At 37.5% G+C, this 25288-nt stretch overlaps 4 protein-coding genes and 1 long non-coding RNA gene across 6 annotated transcripts; 1 reads left to right on the top strand and 4 right to left on the bottom strand.

Annotated features, from left to right (window-relative positions):
• Positions 1–1311: 1311 nt before the first annotated feature.
• Positions 1312–4219, bottom strand: LOC131302058 (uncharacterized). Of its 2 annotated transcripts, XR_009191587.1 has the most exons (3): positions 2298–4219; positions 2112–2207; positions 1312–2023 (listed from the first exon to the last, which is right to left on the bottom strand). XR_009191587.1 is itself a non-coding variant. In XM_058328634.1 (2 exons), exon 1 carries the CDS (start codon positions 3201–3203, stop codon positions 2334–2336), a length of 870 nt encoding a protein of 289 aa, XP_058184617.1. In that variant the 5' UTR covers positions 3204–4219; the 3' UTR covers positions 1312–2207; positions 2298–2333. The 2 variants fall into 2 exon arrangements, 1 of the variants encoding a protein (XP_058184617.1); XM_058328634.1 differs by having other exon boundaries at positions 1312–2207.
• Positions 4220–4527: 308 nt separating this feature from the next.
• Positions 4528–6154, top strand: LOC131302060 (uncharacterized). Its single transcript, XR_009191588.1, has 2 exons — positions 4528–4653; positions 5476–6154. It is a non-coding gene; the product is annotated as an uncharacterized LOC131302060 (long non-coding RNA).
• A 1711-nt stretch (positions 6155–7865) lies between these two features.
• LOC131302059 (uncharacterized) lies at positions 7866–8590 on the bottom strand. Its single transcript, XM_058328635.1, has one exon. It carries the CDS (start codon positions 8379–8381, stop codon positions 7950–7952), a length of 432 nt encoding a protein of 143 aa, XP_058184618.1. The 5' UTR covers positions 8382–8590; the 3' UTR covers positions 7866–7949.
• A 6893-nt stretch (positions 8591–15483) lies between these two features.
• Positions 15484–18250, bottom strand: LOC131302056 (protein FAR1-RELATED SEQUENCE 4-like). Its single transcript, XM_058328631.1, has 2 exons — positions 17075–18250; positions 15484–16310 (listed from the first exon to the last, which is right to left on the bottom strand). The coding sequence occupies exons 1-2, from the start codon at positions 17140–17142 to the stop codon at positions 15704–15706; spliced, it is 675 nt and encodes a 224-aa protein (XP_058184614.1). The 5' UTR covers positions 17143–18250; the 3' UTR covers positions 15484–15703.
• On the bottom strand, positions 17552–18116 carry LOC131302057 (uncharacterized). Its single transcript, XM_058328633.1, has one exon. It carries the CDS (start codon positions 18114–18116, stop codon positions 17691–17693), a length of 426 nt encoding a protein of 141 aa, XP_058184616.1. The 3' UTR covers positions 17552–17690.
• Positions 18251–25288: the final 7038 nt, after the last annotated feature.

Genomic DNA, 25288 nt, shown 5'->3' with positions numbered 1-25288 from the left:
TGTCAAATAGTTCTTTTGCAGGTGTTAGAGTAGTTTTTTTTGTTGCTTTAGTTACTTTTACAATTTAATTAGGAGTAGGTTTTTTTCTTGCTTTTGTTTTGCATTGACTATCTCCCTATGAAGTCTGTGTTTCTTCTACTTCATTGTTATTATCAATGAATTTCTTACCATTCCAAAAGAAATTGTAATTTGAAGTAATGATGCAGTTTTATGACATGAACCAACTGTTATAGACAAAATTAGTTTTAATTAAAGGGGCAAAGTCCACTTTCACCCCCCGTGGTTATCGCCATTTGCGGATACCCCCTCGTGGTTTAAAAGTGAGCACATAACCTACCTGTGGTTTCAAAAAATGAGCAGATAGACCCTTTTCCGTCCATTTTGACGCCAAGTGTGAAACACGCGACTGATAAGCGTGTGAGGCATAGATTTATGACCATTTTGCCCTCAAATGTTTAGCAAAACTCACTCTCTCTTCTCCACCCACAGACCTAATTCTATCCCTCTCTCTCCCTTTCTCTATCTCTCTTGTCTTCCTCTCCATCACGATTTTGCAGCAATGGCAAGTTCATCTCACAGCAGCAAAACTGGTGGGGACTTCGTGGATGTTAGGTATGCTTAGCATTGGTGCAATTGTGGTTGCAAAGCGGACTTGAAGATTATTGACTCAGAGAAGGCATCAAAAGGCAAACTTTACTGGGTTTGTGAGAAATGGCCCCATGGCTGCGAATTCTGGGCTTGGTGTAAACCAATTTGGATCACATGTTTTGGAAGAGAGCAAACCGTTGAAGAGAGTCCTAGGGTTGTGGCTTCTAGGTTTGTTGAGGAGAGTCCTCGGGTTGTGCATTCTGGGTTTGATGAAGATCAGGTCATGCTTCGATTGATGAAGCTTGAAGCTAACATGAATGGCATGATGCTGATGATGAAGTGGAGCTTCTGGGTCACAGTGTTTGCTTTGTTTTGCACCATTTTGGTGCTTATGGTCAAGTGAACAGTTGACATCAGTTTGGTGCTTTCCCCCCCCCCCCCCCTTCTATATTAGCACCATTTGTAGTAGTAGGAGTTTGGTTGTGTCTGGATAGGAGTTTGGTGATATATTTGGTCTGTAATGAGTTTGCACCCTTTTGTAGTTAGAAGAAATGAATTTCAATGCATTTTGGTGCCTAAATGAATATGAGCAGCAAATATTCATGTAACAGTCTATATCAATAGCATGCCATCCATGTAACATTCTACATTCCAAAACAAACACAAGCCATAAAATAGTCAATAAATTTTCTATATCCCAAAATAGTCAAATACATACCCCAAAATCGTCAAATACATATCCCAAAAGACTGCAGATAATACTCCAAGTTGCCACAACAAAATACTGACTTTGGCAACACAAAAAGTGGTTGGCTAACCATTCAACTTGACTTTGGCCAACACAAAATAAGACACAAAAAGTGATTGGCCAACCATTCAACCTAAAGTTGTGCTCAAGTACCAATAGTTAAATACATAAAGTTGAAGTTTTAAGTCTTGTTAAATACATAGAGTCCTAAGTCTTTGTCAACACAGTAACACATCATTCAACTTGGCCTCTCTTCCTTGCTTTGATATTCTCAAGCACTTGACTCAGTGGAGCCACAACACCCCTTCCTCTTCCCCTCCCATCTGTAGCCACTCACACACCTCTTCCTTGTTCTCTCCCAGTTGTAGATGTTGCCATTCCAGCAGCCATGCCAACACCTCTTCCTTGTCCCCTTCCACTTCCAGCCACTCCAACACCTCTTCCTTGACCCCTTCCACTTCTAGCCACTCCAACACCTCTTCCTTGTCCCCTCCCACTTGCAGATGTTGCCATTCCAACAGCTATGCCAACACCTCTTCCTTGTCCCCTCCCACTTCCAGCCACTCCAACACCTCTTCCTTGTCCCCTCCCACTTGTAGCCACTCCAACACCCCTTCCTTGTACACTGCCACTTGCAGATGTAGCAACACCTTTTCCCTTTCCTTCATATGTGGGTAGCTTAGGTGGCTGCAATTATAGATGGTTGTTATAGTGCATTCATTGTACATATGCAACTAAATGACAAAGTGCATGTGAGTGAATAAATAGCCCTCACCTAAGTCAATGGTCTTTGACCAGAAGATGCTGCAGGTGCAGCTTGTCTTGGGGTTAGTTGGGAAGAAGATGCTCTAACAATAGCATGTCCTGACCTCTGCCAGACAAATTCAGAAGGCACAAGTCATTGCAGGAGATAAAGGCAAAAAAGTAAAGCATAAAACAAGAAAGTAAAGCATAAAGTGACCTTTATCATCTTGGATTTGGGGTGGAGCCTGTTCTTTCATGTCCTTTTGTTGTGTCCAACTTGCAAGCACTTACGACACGTCACATTCAAGTTTTTCCTAGATGCTTTCTGCTCATCTCCTTTCTTCTTGGGCTCATTTGCTTGCCTCCTCCTTGCTTTTTTAGGTCTACCCCCCAATTTCTTTGCAAGGGGTGGATTAAGTCGTTGTAAACCAATTTGCACATACTCATAAATATCAGGCACTGGATGAATCATGTATGAATATGCTGCCAAGTACCCATCTCTAGTATAATATGGGTGCACATAGTCTTCAATCTTACTACGGTCCTTCTGAATAGCTACAACACCATGGCAACAAGGAATACCAGTCATGTCCCACTTTTTGCAGCTACAACTTTTGTTGCCTAGATGAACTATGTAACACCTATCAAAATGATCCACCTCAAACTCTCTCTCACCACACCACCTAGCCACACAAACCCTACTATCAACTTTGATACTTTCCAACTTATCCATAATGTTTGGACATATCTGACTAGTGTATTTTTCCATCCCAGCTTTCTTCACTTGTATCATTTCCATCAACTTCTTCCTAATCCACTCAAACATAGATATGATAGGAAAATCTCTAGCTTGGAGGATGTAGGAGTTGAATAATTCAGTAAAATTGTTCTCCAGCACATCACATTTAGAGTTTGTAGAGAAATGAGATCTAGCCCACAACCTGGCATCTGTTTTCCTTAACCAATCTGCAGCTGTCTTCTGGTTGGGTGTGAGTTTAGGGTCTGCCTCTTCTATCTTGTTCATCCAGTAATGGAAGGCATTCACATTGTATGTAGAAGCAGCCCTCCAAAATAATTCCTGCATCAGAGTCCCAGGAAACTGCAACTTGAAGTTGCTGTACATACGTTTGAGGCAATATCTGTGATCAGCTGTAGGCAAGAGTTCCTCAAATGTCTCAACCAACCCCTTCTGCCTATCTGATATGAATGTCTAAGGACTATCTCCAATATCCTCTACCAATATCCTCATGAACCACATCCAGGAATCCTTGCTCTCAATATCAACTAAGGCCATAGCAATTGGGAACAAGTTCTCATTCCCATCCCTCCCAACGGCAGTTAGCAATTGCCATCCATAAATCCCTTTCAAATGACAGCCATCTAGACCTATGATAGGCCTACAACTAGCTAAAAATCCATTTTTCATTGAAGAAAGCCTACAATACATCCTTTGAAATGTGGACTCAGTACAATCTGGATCTGTTTTGATGATGATGTGACTGCCTGGATTTTGCTTTCTAACAGTCTCTGCATAGTCCCATATCCTCAAGTATTGTTCTTACATATCCCCTGCAATTAGATTCCAAGCATTCCTCTTGGTCCTGTATACTTGAAATCTGCTAGCATCAATCATTACATTCCTCCTAATCTTCTTTTGCAGAGAAGGAATATCAATTCCTGGGTTGTCCTTGACCTCATCCACAATTTTCTTTCCCAAATACCTAGAGTCTGCTTGTTTGTTAATGTACTGCCTTCCACACTCATGTGTACCCTTAATAGTTTTGATTGTGAAGGTAGCTTCTTTCCCAACCTTAGAGGCGTGAATCCTCCATGTACAACCCAGTCTACACTTGGTAGTTATCCTACTTGACTCATTCTTATCAAACTCAATGACATAACCATGTACCACATTCCATTCCTTCAAATATTTCCTAAATGTCTGTGCATTAGGAAATCATGCCACAAATTAGTTCAGGGTTCTTCATATGTACTTTCTCATTGAACTTCACTTGTTCATTTGATTCCTCATCATCAGACCCTTTTAGACTTTTCAATTCATCATCATTTTCAGGTTCAGAGTACCAGTTTACCCCCCATATACTTGTTCTACGTTGGACCTAGGTTGTTCATTAACTCTGTTATATATATGAGTTAATGTCAAATATATCATCATCTGGGCCCTCTAAGCCTTCATACAACCAACTGGCATCATCACTTTCAGAATCAGAATCACTGTCTGAAGTAGGTTCTGTAATAACCCCGGTCTTTAATTATGCTTGGAGTTAATTATGTGTTGTGCTTTAGGCTTATTATATGAGTTATTGGCCTAACTTGCTAGTTAAATATATTTGGAACACAAGTTAGCACATGTCACACTTACATCTAATAACTTTTCTATTAGCCTAGTAAAACAAAGTAGGAGAACCTCTACACTACTCTTTCCTTTTGTCTATCTTCCACGTAGAGAGAGAGAGAGAGAGAGAGAGAGAGAACGGTGGAAAAGAAGAAGAAGAAGAAGAGAAGGAAAAAAATTGGGAAAAATCTTGCTTGACTTGGATTGAAGCCCTACCTTGGTAAATCATGTTCTTCACACTTGAATTTATATTTCTTGACTCGAATATCATGCTTTACATGCTGAATTCATGCTCTAGATGTTTGATTTAAGTTGAATTTGAGTTTTAGGGTTGAATTCTTAAGGAACTCAAGAACCTAACTTGAGATCCCTTGGATTGAGTGTTTAAAACCTATTTTGGTGCATGAAGTTGATGTTCTTGGAGTATCATTTCTATATCTATGAGTTTGAGCATGATTAGTGAGGCTTTGATGTGAATTAGAAGTAGTTTGGATGGGTTAAAGAGTTGAAAATCGCAGGAAGAACAAGAGGAAATTTTCTGAAAATCTGCAGAGTAGAAATTTCATATCTGCCCTGATTTTGTGGATTTTTTTGAGGTAGTTTCTAAGCTCGAAAAATTATGAGATTTTTACTGAGAGTTCCTCTATGAGTCTTCTATCTATGGTAAAAATTTCGGAATTACAATCAAAGTATTGAATTCTGTAAAAATTCATGACCTTGCAGCGCGCAATTTCGGACTGTGCTGACTGCACAGACACATGTTACGGAAACGGTCATATTTTTTAGCTCGAGCGATGAAATCGCGATTCGATTTCTTATTTTGAAACTAGATTCATAAACCTTAAAAAGTAAGTGGAGTTTGTACCTTAGTTATTCCTGTGCAAAGTCAGATTTTAAGTTGAAGTCAATGAAATTGCAGATTCTGAAATTATTTCTTGAGATTGGTTGTTTAACTTCATATGTCTACCTTAAGACCTTATGTTCATAAAAATAGGCTTGTTTAGCATCTTCTAATCATGTTTTTATTGCCTAATTGTTTTAGGAAGCTCGGGTGGTTCGTAGAGCCGAGGTGAGTGATTTAATACCTAAACACATGATTTTGAACTTGTTTTCCCTATCAAGCTTAATTGAACATGATTTATAAATTATATACTCCATGGATAACAATGAAAGGTGGACCTATTTGTGAAATATTTGCGAATCTATTTAATGGCATTCCCAACGTCCGGTCTTGCTAGGGGACGGCTTAATGGCTAGCAAGGGTGTTTGAGGTTGGTGTGTGTTTTGGGATAATGCATAGACGTCTGGCTTATCCACTACTGGGGACGCCCGGTAGCTTTTGAATTTTGAATAGCAGAATGTGCATTATATTTGGCTTATGGTTTTGAGTTCTTTGTTTTGAAATATTATCAAATTATTTTGCATTATCCATGGAAGGCATGTGAGTTAAGTATTAATCATTCACACGAGCTTTGGCTTATGGATTTTGTTTTCCACCCTTCAGGAAGCGACGCGTAGTGTGGTGGCGTGTTTACTTTTGGGATGTGTTGGAAACTTGTAGAAAGGAAGTTTTGCTTGTAGACACTTAGCTTTGTATATGGTTTGCTAGCTTTTGGGTTTGTAAGTAAGAACAACTTTGAGAGGTTTATCTTTTGGTTTGTAAAACCTAAGTAAGACTTTGGTTCGTTATCAATAAAAGTCGTCTTTTGCTTCCGCTGTTATGTTTAGTCCCTTTTGATTATCACTTGCTTAGATGATATTTGATTTGTGATTTGGCCTTAGTGAGAAATCACTGACATTTGTCATGATTAAGACCTCAAGGGGCGGGTCAGGGTCGTGACAGGTTCACACTCCATTACATAGTTAGAATCTTCAGAATCACTGTCATTTTGCACCTCCTCATCCCCATTTTCCAGCCCCTCATCCCCAAGTTGCACTACCTCCCCATTTTCACCCTCACCATTTTCAAAGATTATCTCTATATCAGACAAGTTTATGTCAGGTTCAGTTATCTCAAGTGCAGACAATGGTTCTATTATTTTTGTCCATAAATAACCATTACAATCAGACCCTCATAGGTCTCTTTCATTTTTGTTACATCCTTATCATCATTAAGTTTAGTCAGGCCTTCAGCCAAAGTGAACCCAGGCAACCTATAATACAAGTCAACATTTGACTTGTCTTGCACACCAACCAACTTAGTATAAATGTCCCTTAACTCAAAATATGACAGCATATCAGGGTCAATGGGAACAAAACTAACCTGCCCACACTTGTAGGATACATGTGGCTCCCATTCAAAGTGGCCCCCATGGTGTATTTGCAAATTAATTTATGTGTCTGCCATTCTGTGAATAATGAAGACAAAGAAGCAGAAAAAAAACAAGGTCATTACGTACTCAGATGTGGAAAAGACAAAAAGTGTGGAACAAATAAACAAAAAAAAAAAAAAAAACCTAACAACAAACATTTTCAAATGCCATAAAGACTCCATGTTCTAGAAGCACAGATTTTTCAAATACGGAACAAATAAACAAATAAAAACCCTAACAATAAACATTTTAAAAATGTCATAAAGTATCCATGTTCGAAAGCACAGATTTAACAAATTCAAAAGTGAAAATAATGGGTTTTGAAAGGTATTGCTTGCATATTCAAAAAGGAATGCTTTATGTAAAAGGGATTTTCCATACAAAACGTGAATACTCGAAGATCGAGATGGAGGAAATCCTAGCGTTTACCTTTCTAGCGCAGTGAAGCATAAATCTCAACCTCGTTGCCTTCTTCGTCGATCGACAGATGGAGGAGGGGAAACCCTAAGTCGTCTCTCTCTCTCTCTCTCTCTCTCTCTCTCTTGTCGTTCAAATTTTATGTAAGGTGGAACCCTAGTGTGTATAGCTATATATACAAGGGCTTTTTTGACATTTCATTTTTTCTGTTAACGACGTAAGCGAAATATCCCCTTTTTGAAATCACAGATAGGTTATGTGCTCACTTTTAAACCACGAGAGGAGTATTCGCACATGACGATAACCACAAGAGGTGAAAGTGGACTTTGCCCTAATTAAAAACTATCGTACCCGTTAATTGCTTAGGGAAAAACATGCACACACGTAGCGTGACATTGTCATAAATTCTCCTAGAGCTAAAAGACATGTCAATACGTAGGGTGACAATTGTGACATAGTCTTGGGGAAAGTGCTTCTCCAACAGAAAGAAAAGAAACAGAATTAAAGACATATCAACATGTAGCATGTGACATGGCGCGCCCCAATTTGCGCGTACCTCAAACTTATTTCCACCGCCCCTCCTAAAGTCTTTTTACACGCTACGTGTGACATATATGGTTCCAGTACTAGCGGAAAGATGTTCTTCACAAGAAAAGAATGTACTCTAGATCGAGTTACAGAAAACCACAATCCAAAGAGCAAGTTACGCAACGATTCATATACATTTCTTTGACTGGATCAGACAAATCAAAGAATTAAACTCTATTAAAACATTTAATCGAATTAATTAAGTATGGAAACCAAGACAGACTCCCTTAATCACCGCCAGCATTTGAATCCCAGCCACCGCCCCCGCCGTGGGCACGCTGAGAGCGATCACCAAGATCGCGCCCAGAACCAAACACGGCCTTGCGCCCATCATCCTGGTCTGCAACAGCCCCGTCAGCTCGCAGGCAAACTCGTCTTTCCCGGCGTACCACCTCTTCTCCCACTCCATCCAGTGGGCCGGCGGGGGCTCGTGGCCGCTCTCCGCCGCCTTCATCTCGTGGATCCTCTTCCGCAGCACGATCAGGTTCTCGTCCACCACCGATCTCCCCCCATAGCTCTCGTTCCGCAACGACGCCGATACGGTCGCCGAGAGTACCCTGTTTGTTCTCCGGTAAGGGCTGGTTCTGGTGCATGGAAGCAGGGGTAGCGAAATTGCTGATGTTGATGCCATTGGTTTTGGGATTTTGGAAATTAAAATGGGTTTGTAAAATTGATGGGTTTTTTTAGCGCGTAAAACTCGCCGAAAGTTATGAGAAGGAATTGATGGGATGTGGATATTGAGGAATGTGTGGATATGGATGTGGAGAGAGAGAGAGAGAGAGAGAGAGAGAGAGAAAGGGGTGTATATATAGAGGGAGGGTGGTGGGGCGTGCGAGGGATGATGTTGTATTGTAGGAGAAGCAAGGGAAGGGGATAATATGCGGCAAAAGCGTGTTTAAATGAGAGGAAGCCGCCCTCATGGCATGTGTGGTGCGTTAATCAATCCTTCTTTTTCTGTTATTCTATAGATTGAAAGTTGGAGAAGGTGCCATCTGTCACATCAAGAAATCAATATGTGTGTATGTTGTCCCTCAAGGCCAAAATTATCGAATTCCCCTTAGACACCACGTGAAAGGTGGATTCGACACCTTTTTAACACCTTGTGTTTGTATGGGGTATGTGATTAAGAATTTGGACCCTAAGCGTGCCCCAAGACCACTGATGATTAATTGATGAGTTACTCCCAATTCTTTGATTGTTATTGGTGTTATCGAATTCTGACTATACTGCTACTAAAAGATGGACGTAATTTTGTGATCCGTATCGTTTAAAATATTGGCTTTTACCCTAGTCATATCTTGGTATGTCTCGGTTGGTACAAAAATGCAGTGTATTGTTTTTTCGAAGGAAAAAAATTCTTGGGCTTTGAAATAAATAAACATAATATATAATATCTATTGCGAGTTCATAATGCACTACTGATGCTAATCTGTTTACATTTTGTATGGAATTACGTTAAAGTGTTAGAACTTACTCCCTCCGTCCCAATTTGCTTGTCCAAGTTCTATTCTAACCGGATAAAAAAATTAGTTATATCTTTAAATTGGTAATGAATTTTATATCAAATATGGATCTTGGTTGATAGATTTCGATTTGTTCTATAATACAATGTTTTCAAAATCACCTAAAACATTATAAATTATAAAATATATTCAATTAAAAAGTGGCACGAACTCTCAAAAGTGATAATTAAATTGCGACGGAGGTAGTACTATTTAAATGATCCACTTTAAGTTTTGCAATCGCATAAGTACATTGAAGACAATGAAATATCTTCTAATATGATAAAACAGAGCGGTTTTTGTCTTCACATACAAACAAAAGCAGCTCTCTAGCCGTCAGATCGAATTTTCAATAGGTTATAGCCGTTTGATCAAGAGAACACTTCCTAATTAATATAAACCTCCAACTTTATTATGACTAATAAATTCTTTCAATTGATTGCGTTTAGATTGTTTCCTTAAAAGACTTTTTTATTTTTTTAACTTAAATCAACTCAATAATTGTCGTACACACAGGTTAAATGTTAATCTTCTTATTAGAAAATTGAAAATAACGATGAGGGATAAAAACAAAACCTTTTTGTGTTCAAAACGTGTTGCTTTGCGTGCCTTTAGTCACGGGCAATCCTTAGTTAATGTGATAAATCCTGAAACTGTGTTTAGATACATTCCAATTTCGATACGTATAGTGTCCGAAGGAAAAATGGAATGCTCGCCAATCGGCAACTATTAGTAACATGGTACCTCACTACCTTGTAGTATATTAATTAAGGTTATGCATTGGATAGTTTGAGAACATTATATATTCCTCATCACTCAAGATGTGTCACACGTCTGTTTTTTTTTTTTTTTAAACACAACAAAATATGGGTCCATAATTAACATAATTTTGAGATAATTTTTTGCCACATAGGGCCTTTGTGTTTACCTATATGTTCATCTTTATTCTTTATCTCTATTAATTGTTTTTTTATATATAATTTTAATTAAACATTATTTAAACGAACAAGATCAACCCAGTTATTTTTAAACATTTTGAGTAAGTTGAAGTGTAGAACTTACAAGTAAGGTATTCCATCTATGAAGCCTTTTTTGCCCCATAAGATTAATTGTCGTTGGACAAGAATGTCAACAACAGCTTATACCAGTGTTCTCAGCCACAGGAGAGCAGCTCCCGATATTGAGTTACTGAAGGGAGATGGCTTTTTCGGCAGTTGGGGAACCCAACTGCTGTGTACAGTTCATCATTTTAAAGGCTTGTGCCGGACTGCTTGGATGATCTAAATCATTCACTTTGTAAAGCTTGTCGATATCTTTAACCTCAAAAAAGATTCTCTTCATCGGATATCGAACCATAGCATTTTGGAGTACATTTCCCTCGGAAAAACAGAATAGAATTGGATTTGATTCAGTAATGAAGGTTCTTGGGGGAAGTGGCGTTTTTGGATTTGGCTTTAATATGATGTTTTTTTTTTGACCTTTTCTGGTGGACGGCGCATTACGTATCCAATAGGTTCCAAAATTCTTTTTTTTTTTTTTGGAAAATTCCAAAATACCCCGACCTTTACTCTAAATTTCAATTGAACCCTGCTATATGTACCGACAGTTTCCGTAGGGAAACCGTACTGAAGGCCGCGGCGGGCCGTCTCCGGCCACCGGACGGTCAATCCGAGCCATCCAAAAATTCTTAAAAAAAACCCGAGGGGGCCTCGCGGGAATCAACGGCATCCGATGTGTATAGGGTGTTTAATCTAACAAACTATTTTTCGTGTATATAGGGGGCCACGCGTATACACAAAAAATAGGGTGTTAGATCAAGTACCCTACACACATCGGATGCCGTTGATTCCAGCGTGGCCCCCTCGATTTTTTTTTTAGAATTTTTGGGCTCGGATCTGCCGTCTAGTGAGTGAAGACGGCCCGGCGCGGCCGTCAGTATGGTTTCCCTATGGAAACTGTCGGTACGTATAGAATTTATGATTACAATTAGACTCCCAAACTTTCAAAAAAATTAATTTTACTCCCAACGTTATCTTCCGTTAATCAAAATGACCCATTCCATCCAAATGACTAACAAATTTCGTTAAAGGCTCCGTTAAATAGCGTCCTGATCAAATTTCGATGATCCAAGCCTCTCAATGTGTTTAGAACGTGATTTTAAAGGTACCAACGAGAAATCAAAAAAAAAAAAAAAAAGACCGGGTGGGATTTGATTTGAGTAGTTTTTTATTGAATAGTTCAATAAAAAACTGTTCGAATGATGCCCTTTCCGATCAATTTTTTTTGCTGATTTCTTGCGGAACCCTTAAAATCACGTTCTGAACACATTGAATGGCTCGGATCATTGAAATTCGATCAAAAAATGGGAGGTGCGGACTGATCCGGATTTTAGGGGTCCGAATCGCTCCGCACCTCCCATTTTTCGATCGAATTTCGATGATCTAAGTCGTTTAATGTGTTCAGAACGTGATTTTAAGGATACCCACAAGAAATCAGCAAAAACAATAATCGGGAAAGGCTTCCTCCGAACAGTTTTTTATTGAACTGTTTAAAAAAACTGCTCGAATGAAGCCCTTCCTGGTCATTTTTTTTCTTATTTCTTGAGGGTACAACTAAAATCACGTTCTAATTACATTGAGCGACTTAGATCATCGAAATTTGATTGAGACGCTATTTAATGGGGCATTTAACGAAATCCGTTAGTCATTTGGGCGAAAGGGGGCGTTTTGATTAACGGAAAATAACAATGGAAGTAAAATTAATTTTTTTGAAAGTTTGGGAGTCTAATTGAAATTTAGAGTGAAGGTTGATGGTATTTTGAATTTTTTTCCCTTTTTTTTTTTACCCCCGAAAAAATTTATACGCTCATTCGTACCCGCTTTATCCAGAAAGCATGACCAACCACATGATTAGTATCTCAAGTCTATGCAGTTCATGGACTCCAAAAATAGAATTTCCAAGGATGGAGGCCGTCATATGGCTGACTCAAGCAAGCAAGTATAGGGCTCGTAGCCGAAAATCAAAGCTCAAGGATCGTTATTGACGATGGTCAAAATTTTCAGGATTTCAAAAAATATGCAAGTCCTAAGCGCAAACGATCGCATACCATTGAGGATGATTGGAACGATTCTCATGTGTTTGGAGCACCAGAGCGTCGTGTTATCTACTCGTTATTCTAAAGTAGTTTTTTTTCAGGTGCTAGAGTACAGTTTTACTTCAATATGAGCAGTTCGTTTAGTTACTTTTGCAATTTTATTGGGAGTATGTTTTTTTCTTGCTTTTGTTTTGTGCAGACCGTCTCCCTATAAAATCTTTGTTTCTTGTTCTTCATTCTTATTATTAATGAATTTCTTACTCATCCAGAAAAAAAAAAAATGTTAGTAGCGTGACAATTGTGACATAATCATAGTAATTGGGGAAAGTGTTTCTTTAAGTCTACACACCAGGAAACCAGCCCATGCCCCAACCCTGGATAGCCCAAAACGACGTCGTTTTGGGCGTCCCTAAAAAAAAAAAAAAAATTTACTGAAATCTGGTTCTACGCGATAAATAAAAGAGAAAAAGGGGGAGAGAGGTTCTACACGATGAAAGAGAAAAAGGGATAGAGAGGAGGAGGAGGATGATGACCAGACCAACGCCATCACTGCGATCGCTACCGGCGACCACCACCGCGACCGCCATCACCACTGGCGACCACCACCGCGACCGCCATCACCACCGGCGACCACCACCACGACCGCCATCACCACCGGCGACCTTCCCTCCACCGACTGCCACTGCCACCACCAGTGGCGATTTTCGCTTTCTCGACTTCCGACGCGACCACACACCGCCAAGGTCTCTCTCTGTTCATTATTTTGTTCGTTTCTCTCTCAATTGAAAGTTAGGGTTTTTTGTATCCTTGCTTTTCCTTATTTCGTTTCTGCTTAGAATTGAAAGATGAGATTTCAATTGAAATTTAGGGTTTTGATTCCAAATTGAACCACAGTTTGTATTGCTAATATAAGAATTGTACATGATTTCATAATGTAGTTCAATCATATACCGAAGTTTTCTACTTTCTTGGGATTTTTCGAGGATCTAGGGAATTTACAGAGAGTTTGTATATTTTTATTTACCCTTATATAAACTGCAAAATCAAGTGATTAAATATTAAGAAAGATGTTCAAGGGGTGTGAAATTTAACCCCTTTACTTTTTATTTTGGCTCAGTATTTTATAAGTTAATAGGCAGTTAAATGACTATTAGAAGTGTGGTAGGCTTACTTGAAATGCTTATCTGATTTCTCCTTTGTAGACAATGCTTCAAATGAATTTATAGTCTCTCATTTGGTAGAAAATGGTTGCACAATGGATTGTATAGACTGCAGCTATAGAATACATAAGAGCATTCCTTGGAGTAGGCTTATCAACCCAAATGGAGAACCTCCATATGAGAAACTCAAGGAAAGCATCCAGTTCTAGTTCATATTGGAATAAAAATCCTGGCTAATCCCAAGGAAAAGAAGAGAAACAAGTTGAATTCCTTGTACCTATACTAGTAACCTCTTCAAATGAAAAACCAAATAAGTCACGTGATACATACCTTCATTAGACTAAAGACATTAACCAACTGTTTTTTCAGCATGGCAGATATTTCAATGTCGAGTCTCTATGCATCCACCTGATTCCCTTTCTTGACAAGGGTCTTATTGAGATGATTGCTCATTTAAATGTGTGTGGAAATTACATTTACCCAAGGTTTAATTTTGCAAACTGATCAACTTATTTCAAAATTTGAGCAAGGTGGTTTAGGAAGAAGGTGGCCTAATTGATGTGTGTTTTAACAGGTGCTGAAATTGGCTGGAAAAAGCGGCGAGGGACAACAAGAAGACCCGTATCATGCCACAACCCATTCATGTTGTAGCTATTACTGTGAACATTCTAATGATGCTTCAAACATCTTCCAGTGTCGATGCCGACAATGACAAGGATGAAGACGAAGACGAAGAGGAGACGGGCAGTGAGGAGGAGGAGGAAGACGAGAGCATGAGGACGATGATAGTGAGGGTGGTGATAGTAGTTCTTTTTATTTTTATTTTTATTTTTTGCTCGCAGCTTAAGGGAGAGGATAAATGTAATGCCCATATAATGATTTTTGTATCCGGAAGACTATGTAGTTTGCTCATCATTCTAGTGAATGTCAGAGTTTGCTCTATTTATTTTTTGTTGCTTTTGTGGTTTTTTGAAGACAATGCTTAGTTTTCTTTGTTGTTTCAAAACTTTAAACTTGAATGTGCTTGATGATTTTATGACTTTGGCTTTGTGAATGGTCATTAGGACGATAAATGCCTGGTGTGGGCTTGTGCGTAACATGTTGTTATTGTTGTACTGAACGAGACGCGAGACGTCGGGTTAGGATCAAAAATAGGGGAGGTGCTGCCCAAATTTTCAGCATAATGAGCAAATTATGCTGAAAATGTAATAGCAAGCCAAACTGCTTTGACCTATACTTTCCTGCATATGCTAATTACATTTAGACACCTGCGTTGGTGTGTATGTTGTCGAAAAAGAGGGCCAAGAGGTAACAAAAATACTCAAGTTTGAAATCCTAACTTTTTGATGATGAGAAGAAAAATGAGCCGTGTCTGACACGTGTCCAATACAAAAATGGACACGAAACAATTACATTCCATAAACTCAATTTCTAGCACTCTAGAAACTAAAAGTGAAACTCAATTTCAAATATGGATACGACACAATACATCTTTCAAGATACGATACGGATATGGATACGATACGGATACGGATACGACACAATACGTTTGATTAATATAAATTGCATTCATCCAATATAATCCAACACATTGCAACCTTGCAACATTCACAAGTTTAACAAAGCAGTCGTAATGCTAATACTATTACAGATTCATCAATGTCATGACCAATGAAAATAACAATACATATTCATCATTTCCATAGAACAACGAAGTGAACTACTCTCCATTATTATTGGGATCAAATTCCACCTGTCACCAATGTTTCACATTATTTTTCAAAAACTAGGACACGAATCGTGTCCGACACGGAAACGGACACAACACAAGAACATTCTAGAAACTCAAATTCCACCAGTCCAGAAACTCCAAATTGAAACTCAATTTCAACACTCTAGAAACTCAATTTCCAGCACCTACTCTTGAAGTAATTGTTACCAACATTGAAACTCAAAATTGAAATGCATACACAACTGTTACCAACATTGAATGTGACACCTTTTTCATTAAACAAAATGATAGAAACACCACATAATTTTCACTTCACCACAAAACATGAATGAAAATTAGTTTCTAACAAAATACAAGAAACTCTCTATACCAATAAGCAAGTTTTCTACTATTCGCCGTTATCATTTGTATTCAACATTTTTGAAATACTTTATTGTGCTCCTCCCCACCCTTGCCCTTGACTTTTCATAAAACTTGATGGTGCTCCTTCCCAACGTTGACGTTGATCTCCCCAAAAACTTGATTGTCCTCTCCCGGGCTATGATCATGATTGTGCTCCAAGGCAACCCGATTTAACCTCCACTTTCCATTCGGGTACAAAGCAAAATTAAGGCGAGCTGGACAATCAGTTTTTGTTTGTGGCCTTGGTTTGACCGGATTGGTTGTTCTCACCCTCGCCTTTCCACCTCGACTACATTCAAAAGTTACATGCCTCAAGGTTCCATCTCTTCCCTTTTTGTGACATTTTTTTGCCACACCAAACCCATTTTCTTTAGCATATCTTGAGTAATATAGATAAGCTTCATCTGGTGTGTCGAACATCATTACCACCTTCAGTTGCTCAACTGTAACTTCAAAATTTTCGGTTGACTCATTTCCATTCACATTAGTACCTATCTCATCACTCTCTTTTTCTAAAGAACCACTCAATACCTCTTCGTCATTTTCATTGTGTCCACTCCATACCTTCGCCTCATTAGTATCTATCTCATCTTGATTTGACGATCGAGGAGGCATTGTCGACGGAACAGACTCCGGCGACATCAAAGATGTTGGTGATGGCAATGGAAACCTACATGTTCAAGAATAAAAATATTATGACATGAGCTTATCTCGGCAAACTGCAATATCATTGCATGTCAAATATCAAGTGTAAAAGCCACTATCCCAAAATTATGACATGAGCTTATCTTAGCAAACTACAATATCAATCAAGTAAGAATGAAAATATGAGCAATCAATTCATGTTAGTGTAGCTCCAAATGTCAATCAAGAAACCGTTTCCAAGACAAATTTCAAACAGTTCCACTTACTTCTTGACACTTTACCCGTGCTAGTTAGCTCAGTAAGAATGAAAAAGAGAGGAGACAATGAATGCTTTCTTTTTTTTGTCTTCAGTTCACAAGTCTTTTTTTTCCCCTGATAACATGCTATTGACCTTCCACTAGGTAAAGAGTATAGAATGAACATAAATTCTTTGTCCTCTTAAGCTATCCTTCATCCCATATACGTTGCTAAAAACCATCCTAGGTTGAGAACTCAAATGTTCAAGACTTCAAGTAATTACTGAACAAGGACCAAATCCAAAAACTAGGGCAAAATTTAGAACCCTAATACAAGATTTACCGTAACATTTTGCATTATTTAGAGGGATAAAACCCCCACCCTCATAAGCAATTGGTTATCAATTCATGATAGGAGTTAACCACCCTTTACTTCCGTCACTTGCCTCCATTAACACTGAAGTCAGGACCCAAATCGAATTTAGGAAGTCAGGACCCAAATCGAATTTTGGACCAACAGATATATAAATATGAGAGAGGGAGAAAGAGAGACCTTGGCGGTGGATTTGACGTCACGGGTGCGTCGGTTTTCGCAACAGGTCGATCGCTGGTAGTGCTCATGGTCGTCGGAGTAGGCCATCGGTGGTGGTGGTGAGGTTGGTGGACGAAAGTGGTGGAGGTGAGGTTGGTGGTCGGGCTCCTCCTCCTCCTCTGATATCTCCCTGTTCTGTTTTCGCGCGATGGTAGAAAGGCCGATTCAAAATTTCAGTAATTTTTTTTTTTTTTTAGGGACGCCCAAAACGACGTCGTTTTGGGCTATCCAGGGTTGGGGCATGGGCTGGTTTCCTGGTGTGTAGACTTGCTGAGAAAAAAAATAGAGTTAAAGACACATCAACACGTAGCCAGTGACATGGCGTGCACTCTCTCTCTCCCTCTGAAATGCAAGGTATCATAGCTAATTTACATGTACCTCAAATTTATTCGCTACGTGTGACATATGGTTTTGGTACTAGCCTACTAGGGAAAGATCTTTACAAGAAAAGAAACCATTATCCAAAGAGCAAGTTACGCAAAATCATTGCGATTCATATATATACATTTCTTTGACTGGATCAGACAAATCAAAGAATTAAACTCTATTAAAACATCTAATCAAATTAATTAATTAATTACGGGAACCGTGTAAAGACTCCCTTAATCACAGCCAGCATTTGAAACCAAGCCACCGCCCCCACCGCGGGCACGCTCAGAGCAACCACCAAGATCGCACCCAGAACCAGACACGGCCTCGCGTCCATCATCCAGGTCTGCAACAACCCCATCAGCTCGCAGACGAACTCGTCTTTCCCGGCGTAGCATTTCTTCTCCCACTCCATCCAGTGGGCCGGGGGCTCGTAGCTGCTCTCCGCCTGCTTCATCTCGTGGATCCTCTTCCGCAGCACGATCAGGTTCTCGTCCACCACTGATCTCCCGTAGTTCTCGTTCCGCAGCGACGCCGATACGGTCGTCGATAATGCCCTGTAATTTGTTTTCCGGTGGGGTCTGGTTCTGGAGCAAGGAAGCAAGGGTAGCGAAATTGCTGATGTTGACGCCATTGGTTTTGGGATTTGGAAATTAATTGGGATTGCAAAATTGATGGGTTTTTTAGCGCGTAAGCTCGCCGGACGTCTGAATTATAAGAAAAAATTAATGGGTTTTTGGGTATTGAGGAATGTGTAGATATGGATGCGGAGAGAGAGAGAGAGAGGGGGGTATATATATATATAGAAAGAGGATCTTGTATTGTAGGAGAAGCAAGCGAAGGGGATGGATGCCATGCGGCAAAAGCGTGTTTAACTGAGAGGAAGCCACCCCACCCCCTCTCTCATGGCATGTATGGCGCGTTAATCAATCCTTTTGATTGTTTTATTCTTTAGATTGAAATTCGGAGAAAGTGGCGCCTGTCACATCAAGGAAATCGATATGTGTATGTGGTTGGAACCCCGAGGGGGAAAAATTATCGGATGCTCAGGGGACACCGTCATGTGAAGGGCGACCCGACGCCTTCGTATGGGATTCGTATGGAGTCCGCTGATGATTTTACTCCCGATTGTTTGGTCCTTATGAGTGGTGTTATCGATTCTGGTTTATGCTGAAACCATAGACGTAGGCCCCGTTTCATTAACATTTTTTTTTCATTTTTAAAAAAAGTGTACGTTTTGTTTTTATTTAAAAAAAAATTACTTTTACCCAAATATTTTGAAAAATAACCACTTTTAAGTAGAAAAAAATCAATTTTTTTTTTTAATAATTTTTTCCCCTTAAAAGTGGTTATTTTCCAAAATATTTGGGTAAAAGTGAAAAAAAAATTACTTTTTTGATTTGTGAACCAATAATTCATAAAAATTTGACGCAAAACTAATAAGCATGAGAGAAAATTGAATAAGGGCAAAACGTGCACTTTTTTCTAAAACTCCTAAAAGTGTTAGTGGAACAAGGCCGTAATTTTGTGGTCCATTTCGATCAAAATACGGACTTTTACCAGGCATATCTTGGTATTTCGGTTGGTATAAAAATGCCGTGTATAGTAACTAAGGAAAAATGTCTTCGGCTTTAAAGTAAGCAAACAAAATTGCGAGTTCACAATACATTAATCATGCTAATTTGTTCTTACAATTAGTATTGAATTACGTTAAAGTGTCAGAATTTATTTGAATGATCTACTTAAGTTTTGCAATCACATAAGTACATTGAAGACAATGAAATATTTAAGTGTGATAAATCTGAAATCGTGCTCAGATACACTCCAATTTTGATATGTATTGTGCCGGTAGAAAAAATGGCATGTATGTTCACCCGAACAAAATTGACAACTATTAGTAGAACATGGTACCTTGTATATTAATTGAGGTTATGTGTTGGATAGTTTGAGAACATTATATATTCCTCATCAGTCACGATGAGTCAGGTGTCTCTTTTTTGTCCAAATTAAACACAAAAAAATATGGGTCCATGATTGACATAATATTAAGATACTGTACTTTATGACTATGTCCCTAAAATAATGAATGTTTTGCCATATAGGACCTTTGTGTTTACCTAAATGTACACCTTATTCTTTACCTATATGTGTCATTATTAAATTGTTTTTTTATATTTTTAAATATTTTTTTTTATAGACAAGATCAACCCAGTTTATTTTTAAACATTTCGAGTACGTAGAAGTGTAGAACTTACAAGGTATACCATTTATGAGGCCTTTTTTGGCCCATGAGAATTTAAGGTTCCGTTTGTTCGGGGGTAAAATGTTGTTTGGTATTTGGTTGTGTAAAAAAATAGAAAAATATTTTACATGTAATACATTTTTTATCAATTGGATGAAAATAACATACCCTTAAATTTTTCACAAGTTATTTATTGAAATGAATCCACTGTCTTTTACTGCAATTCTCACTGCTCAGTTTCTTCGATCGTCAATTTACTAACATTCAATTTCAATATTCTCATATTTTTTCACCGTTTAAGCCCCTTCTCTCTCTCTACACTATTTTGTTGATTTCTGAAAATATTTTCAAGTGCCAACCAAACACCGAAAAATAAAAATTTAAAGTTTATTTTCTAAAAAAATATTTTACATTGTAAAACATTTTAAATCGAAACAAACGGAGCCTAACTATCTATTCATTGGATGATAATGTCAATCCAGCTTATACCAGTGTTCTCAGCTACAGGAGAGCAGCGCCCTATATTTCTTAGGAAGGTTCTTGGGGGACGTGGCGTTTTGGATTTGGCTTTAACATGATGTTTTTTTGACCTTTTCTCGAGGGCGGCGCATTATTCATCCAAAAGGATTCAAAATCATTTTTTTACCCCCTAATATTCTACTTATTACCGAATTTTATGCGAATAAAGAAATAAGCTCATATCAATTCATCCAAAAGGATTCAAAATCATTTTTTTACCCCCTAATATTCTACTTATTACCGAATTTTATGCGAATAAAGAAATAAGCTCATATCAATAAAGAAAGTGATTTTGATACTCCACATTTAGCAATTGACACTCAAATTTTTGTGCTTATTCTATGTGAAATTACCAAATTATTATTTATTTTGTTAGTATTTATTCACTTTGAAGGATATTGTTGTAATTTCAAATAAAATGCCAATAACTAAAAGTGAAGTGTCAAAATCAATTTTCTATAATTAATTATTCAAAAAGTAAACACCAGCAGGAGTAACGGATATCCAAACACTACATGTCTTTAAATTTCAATTGGAAGGACGGTGGAAAGGGCCAAACATTGTGGCGCAATTTGTGTTTTGAATCATTATTATAGTTTTCTGATCCAAAAACATAGTACTATCTCTGCCCTAAAATATTTATCCGATCTGTAAAATGAGAACTCAAAAATAATACTACATTTATTTCAAGAAAAACTTCAAAAAAAATCATAAATTAAAAGAACTTATTAATATCTAGTGAATCGTTGAAAAAAATTTAAAATTTTCTTGCAAAAATTGAATTATTTTTACGTCATCGTTTTGCGGACCCGACAAACATTTTGGGACGGAGTACTATTTTAGTATTTCTCTTTGGCCGGTGAGATTTCATACAAAAAGTTTTTGTTTTTTTTAATAACAACAATATTACAATTCACTGTGTGTGCAGCTATTACAAGAGTAACAAGAGTAAAGGCCTAAAGCACACCAAAAGCATGGAAATAACACAATTAAACGCGGCTAAAAAGCGAAGGATACACCACGTCGAAGATGTGAATGACAAGCCAAGAGAAACAGTCGCAACAATGGTTCTACTAGCGAGGAGTTTCCCTGCAGAAACCGATTGATAACCAACCAAGTGACCAACCAAGTGAGTCAGTGACGAGCACCTCAGGTAGAAAACGTTGCGCGCAGCGAAAGATCTTTCAACTTTCACAAGTTCTAGATTTTCCATGTAATTTGCTAGTAGTAAATCTTTGGAAAGTTCCGCTGCAATTTCCAATCGGCTATGACTTCTGGCTTTGTGTTTCGTGGAAGGAAACAAGAAAGCTACAGGCACAGCAGATGCTGTGCAGCAGTCGCGCACAGACCACTTTTTTGTTCGTCTCGGATTCCGTAACGATGATCGAAACCGCTCATTTGTTCAAAATACTTCGTTTATGGTTTATGGTCCCAGTAAAAAATCACCTCAATCCGATATCGGAAAGGGAGTTTACGAATCATCTAACTTTGCTTTAAAATTTAGGCTTATGATTCGTAAACATCCTTTCCAATATCGGATTGAGGTGATTTTTTACAGGAACCATACACGAAGTATTTTGAACAAATGAGCGGTTTCAATCATCTTTACGAAACCCGAGATAGACACAAAAATGGTTTGTACCCGGCTGCTGTACAGGATCTGCTGTACCTGTAACAGCGTTGGGAAACTGGAAGGAAATGCTGGCAGTTATGGTTTGAAAGCAACCTCGACCGAAGATCACGAGACGTACGTCGTTCTCAAATTGAGTGGTTGGCTGGAGCCTTTCTTTCGGAGATTTTGGCCTGTTCATAACCAAGACCCCAAAACAAGACAAAACGTACGTCACTGGAAGCTTCCTTTGTCGTGTGGGTGGAGTTTCCTTCTGATTACAGGAAGGGGTTTTGGTATGTGAATGAAAGGGGTACGATCTAAAACACATAATTTGCGTGTGAGAATGCGAGTTTAAAAATGTTTTGAAAAGCATTTTAATTTATTAAAATTTGCGAAAGCGGATATTTAAAGCCCAAACGCAGTGTGGGAATTGAAAATGAAAGCGCATAATATTATAAAAGATTATGTGATTAAGGCCGTGATCGACCATTGGATTTGTTGATATGATGACTCATAGCTTCCAATCAAGCTATTGACCTTCGCCTATGTTGCAATTGAATCCGGTAAGGGAATGGAGAGCACTGTGATTCTTCCTGGCCACTCGATTGCGCCAAATTTCCCGTTTGGATTAGATATCATTCTTTTTTTATTTTTTATTTTGGCTCAGATCGGATTAAATGGGACGTGGGCGCTCTGGTGCTCACCAAACTCTTCGTTTGCAATCCTATGGAGTAGAAATGTGATTATGAGAACTCTACAGTTAAAATTTAATTATGTTTTTTTAGAATAATATGATCAGAATAATAAGATTTTCGCGTCAATTCAAACGGATTGAAAATTAGAGCACTTAATTTTTTAATCATATTTTTTAATATATACACGGTCTAAAAAAATTAAGTACGCTAATTTTTAATTCGTTTGAACATGTACGAAGAACTTATTATTCTGATCATATTATTCTAAAGAGATATAATTAGCTTTTGTTTACAAGACTCTCATAATCACGTTTCTGCTTTATAGGATCCTAAGTAAAGAGTAGATACTTAATTATAAGAGCTCTAGAGACAAAAATTAATTATGATACTTTAGAATAATATGATTAGAATAATAAGATCTTTGCATCGGTTCAAACGGATTGAAAATTGGAGCACTTAATTTTTAAACCATATTTTTTAATATACAAACCATCTAAAAAAATGAAGTGCTCAAGTTTTTAATCTGTTTGAACAGATGCAAAGGATCTTATTATTCTAATCATATTATTTTAAAGTATCATAATTAATTTTTGTCTCTAGGGTTCTCATAAATTAAGTATTTGTTCTTTATTAGGATCCTGTAGAGCAGAAACGTGATTATGAGAATCCTATAAACAAAAACTAATTATATCTCTTTAGAATAATATGATTAGAATAATAAGTTCTTCGTACTTGTTCAAACGAATTAAAAATTGGCGTACTTAATTTTTTTAGACCGTTTATATATTAAAAAATATGATTAAAAAATTAAGTGCTCCAATTTTCAATCCGTTTGAATTGGCTCGAAGATCTTATTATTTTGATTATATTATTCTAAAGATATATAATTAAATTTTAACTCTAAAACTCTCATAATCACGTTTCTGCTGCATAAAATTGCAAACGAATAGTTTGGTTTTTTTTTCCTTCCCAAAACGGTGCTGTGTGAGGTGTGGGTAGGGGCTGCTGTGCCATCGTGGGCAGCACAGCCCCACGTCTGATTAAATGACAAATGATACTCCTTCCGTACGTCTCTTTTTGTTAGTAGATTTTTTTACCTTCAAGAACAATGTCCTATGAAAATACTTTTTTTACCCGCGTTGTAAAAAAGAAAATACTACTCCCAACTTTTATCCTTCACTTTTGATTTGATGTGGCAAGTGCAAGATTTAATGGATGACATTTTTTTTTAAAAGTTTAAGTTTGCAAAGTGTAAAATATCTCCTTAATAAGTTGAATTTTTCAAATTGAATAAACAATATGGGACGTCGAAGAGAGTATTTTAGTTTTTTTTTTTTTGAAAGAAGAGTATTTTAGTTAATGTATGTGAAAATAATGATCTATTTAGAAATTTCGTGAAACTCATTTTGAAACTATGAGCATCCACATCGGGGGAGGCAAAATCCCCTATGCGCTACTTTGCAAAATTTTCATTTTTGCTATAGTTTCTCGCAACTTTGCATGAACCAGTGTTCACAAGTTACACAATACTTTATTAATTTGTTCGTGAAGTTGTCCCTACCTTATCTTTTTTTATTGGTTTGCTGCCTCTTTCTTTCTTTTTCCAAGAATAAAGAAACAACTTTTTAATATGTAATTTGGTCCAAAATATAGAAAGGATGGTGCGGATGCTCTAAATTGACATACTTATAGTTTGAAATTAAAACTAAGTTACTCAATAGTGGCGCAACTCACAAGTGCAAGTTGTCGAAATGCGGAGCCAAAGAATGGAGAAAATATGTGTTGTATTGAATGAATAACACTTAAAATTAGAAGGAGCTAACTATAGATACGAAAATATTTCTAAGTAATTATGAAAGGGAAATCATCCTAATTACGACCATCGAATTGTTAATAAAAAATAAAAATCAATCACGATATTCTTTCCTGTATTTGATTATTCTAATCTTCACCCTCAAATTCAACATAATAGTCAAGTTTGGTTTATATTATTTTACTCTTTTGGATCTTTCATACGAATAAGCAACCGAAAAAATATATAACAAAAAATATTTCTAACATCTATCTACCCTCGAATTCAATGTAATAGTCAAGTTTGGTTTATATTATTTTACTTTTTAAGCTCTTTCATACGAATACATAGTGAAAAAATGTAACACATAAATAACAAAAAATGCAAAAACCAAAATTTATAAAAATTTGAGTGGTGATGAAAAGTTTCTCTTTGATTCGGAAGAAATATATATGCAGAACAATTATGGGTCCCTTTGGTTGAATTTTTTTTGTGATTTTTCCGCACAATCTTTTTGATTATTTTCTCTTAACCTTTATAAGATTCAGGCAAATTTTACAACAGATTTTTTTACTCAACGAGAGGAATCGAAAAAGGATAAATACATAGATCAAAATTGAAAAAAAATTTATGCTAGACGAAGAAAAAGACCCGAAAAATCAGTAAGAAAATAACCACAAAAAAAAAAAGTGGCAGAAAAGCCCAAAAAAGGTTAGGACTAAGAGGCCCTTTGTACTTGGACCAAAAGTTGGGCCAATCATTGTTCTTTTTTGTGTTCTGTTTTTTCTTCTTCCTGAAAATGGGCTGTTATAATCCAATTGGGCCAATTTGATGGCCCAAAATATATGCTGAAGATTTGCATGCCCGGTTCAATTGGCCCAGTATAGTACATTGAATTCGAAATTGGGGTAGTATTGTCCAATTGGGCATTTTAATTCCCTTTATT

This window comes from Rhododendron vialii, chromosome 9a, assembly GCF_030253575.1.
Source record: "Rhododendron vialii isolate Sample 1 chromosome 9a, ASM3025357v1".
NCBI lineage: Eukaryota > Viridiplantae > Streptophyta > Magnoliopsida > Ericales > Ericaceae > Rhododendron > Rhododendron vialii.
This window is presented reverse-complemented; position numbering and strand designations above follow the sequence as displayed.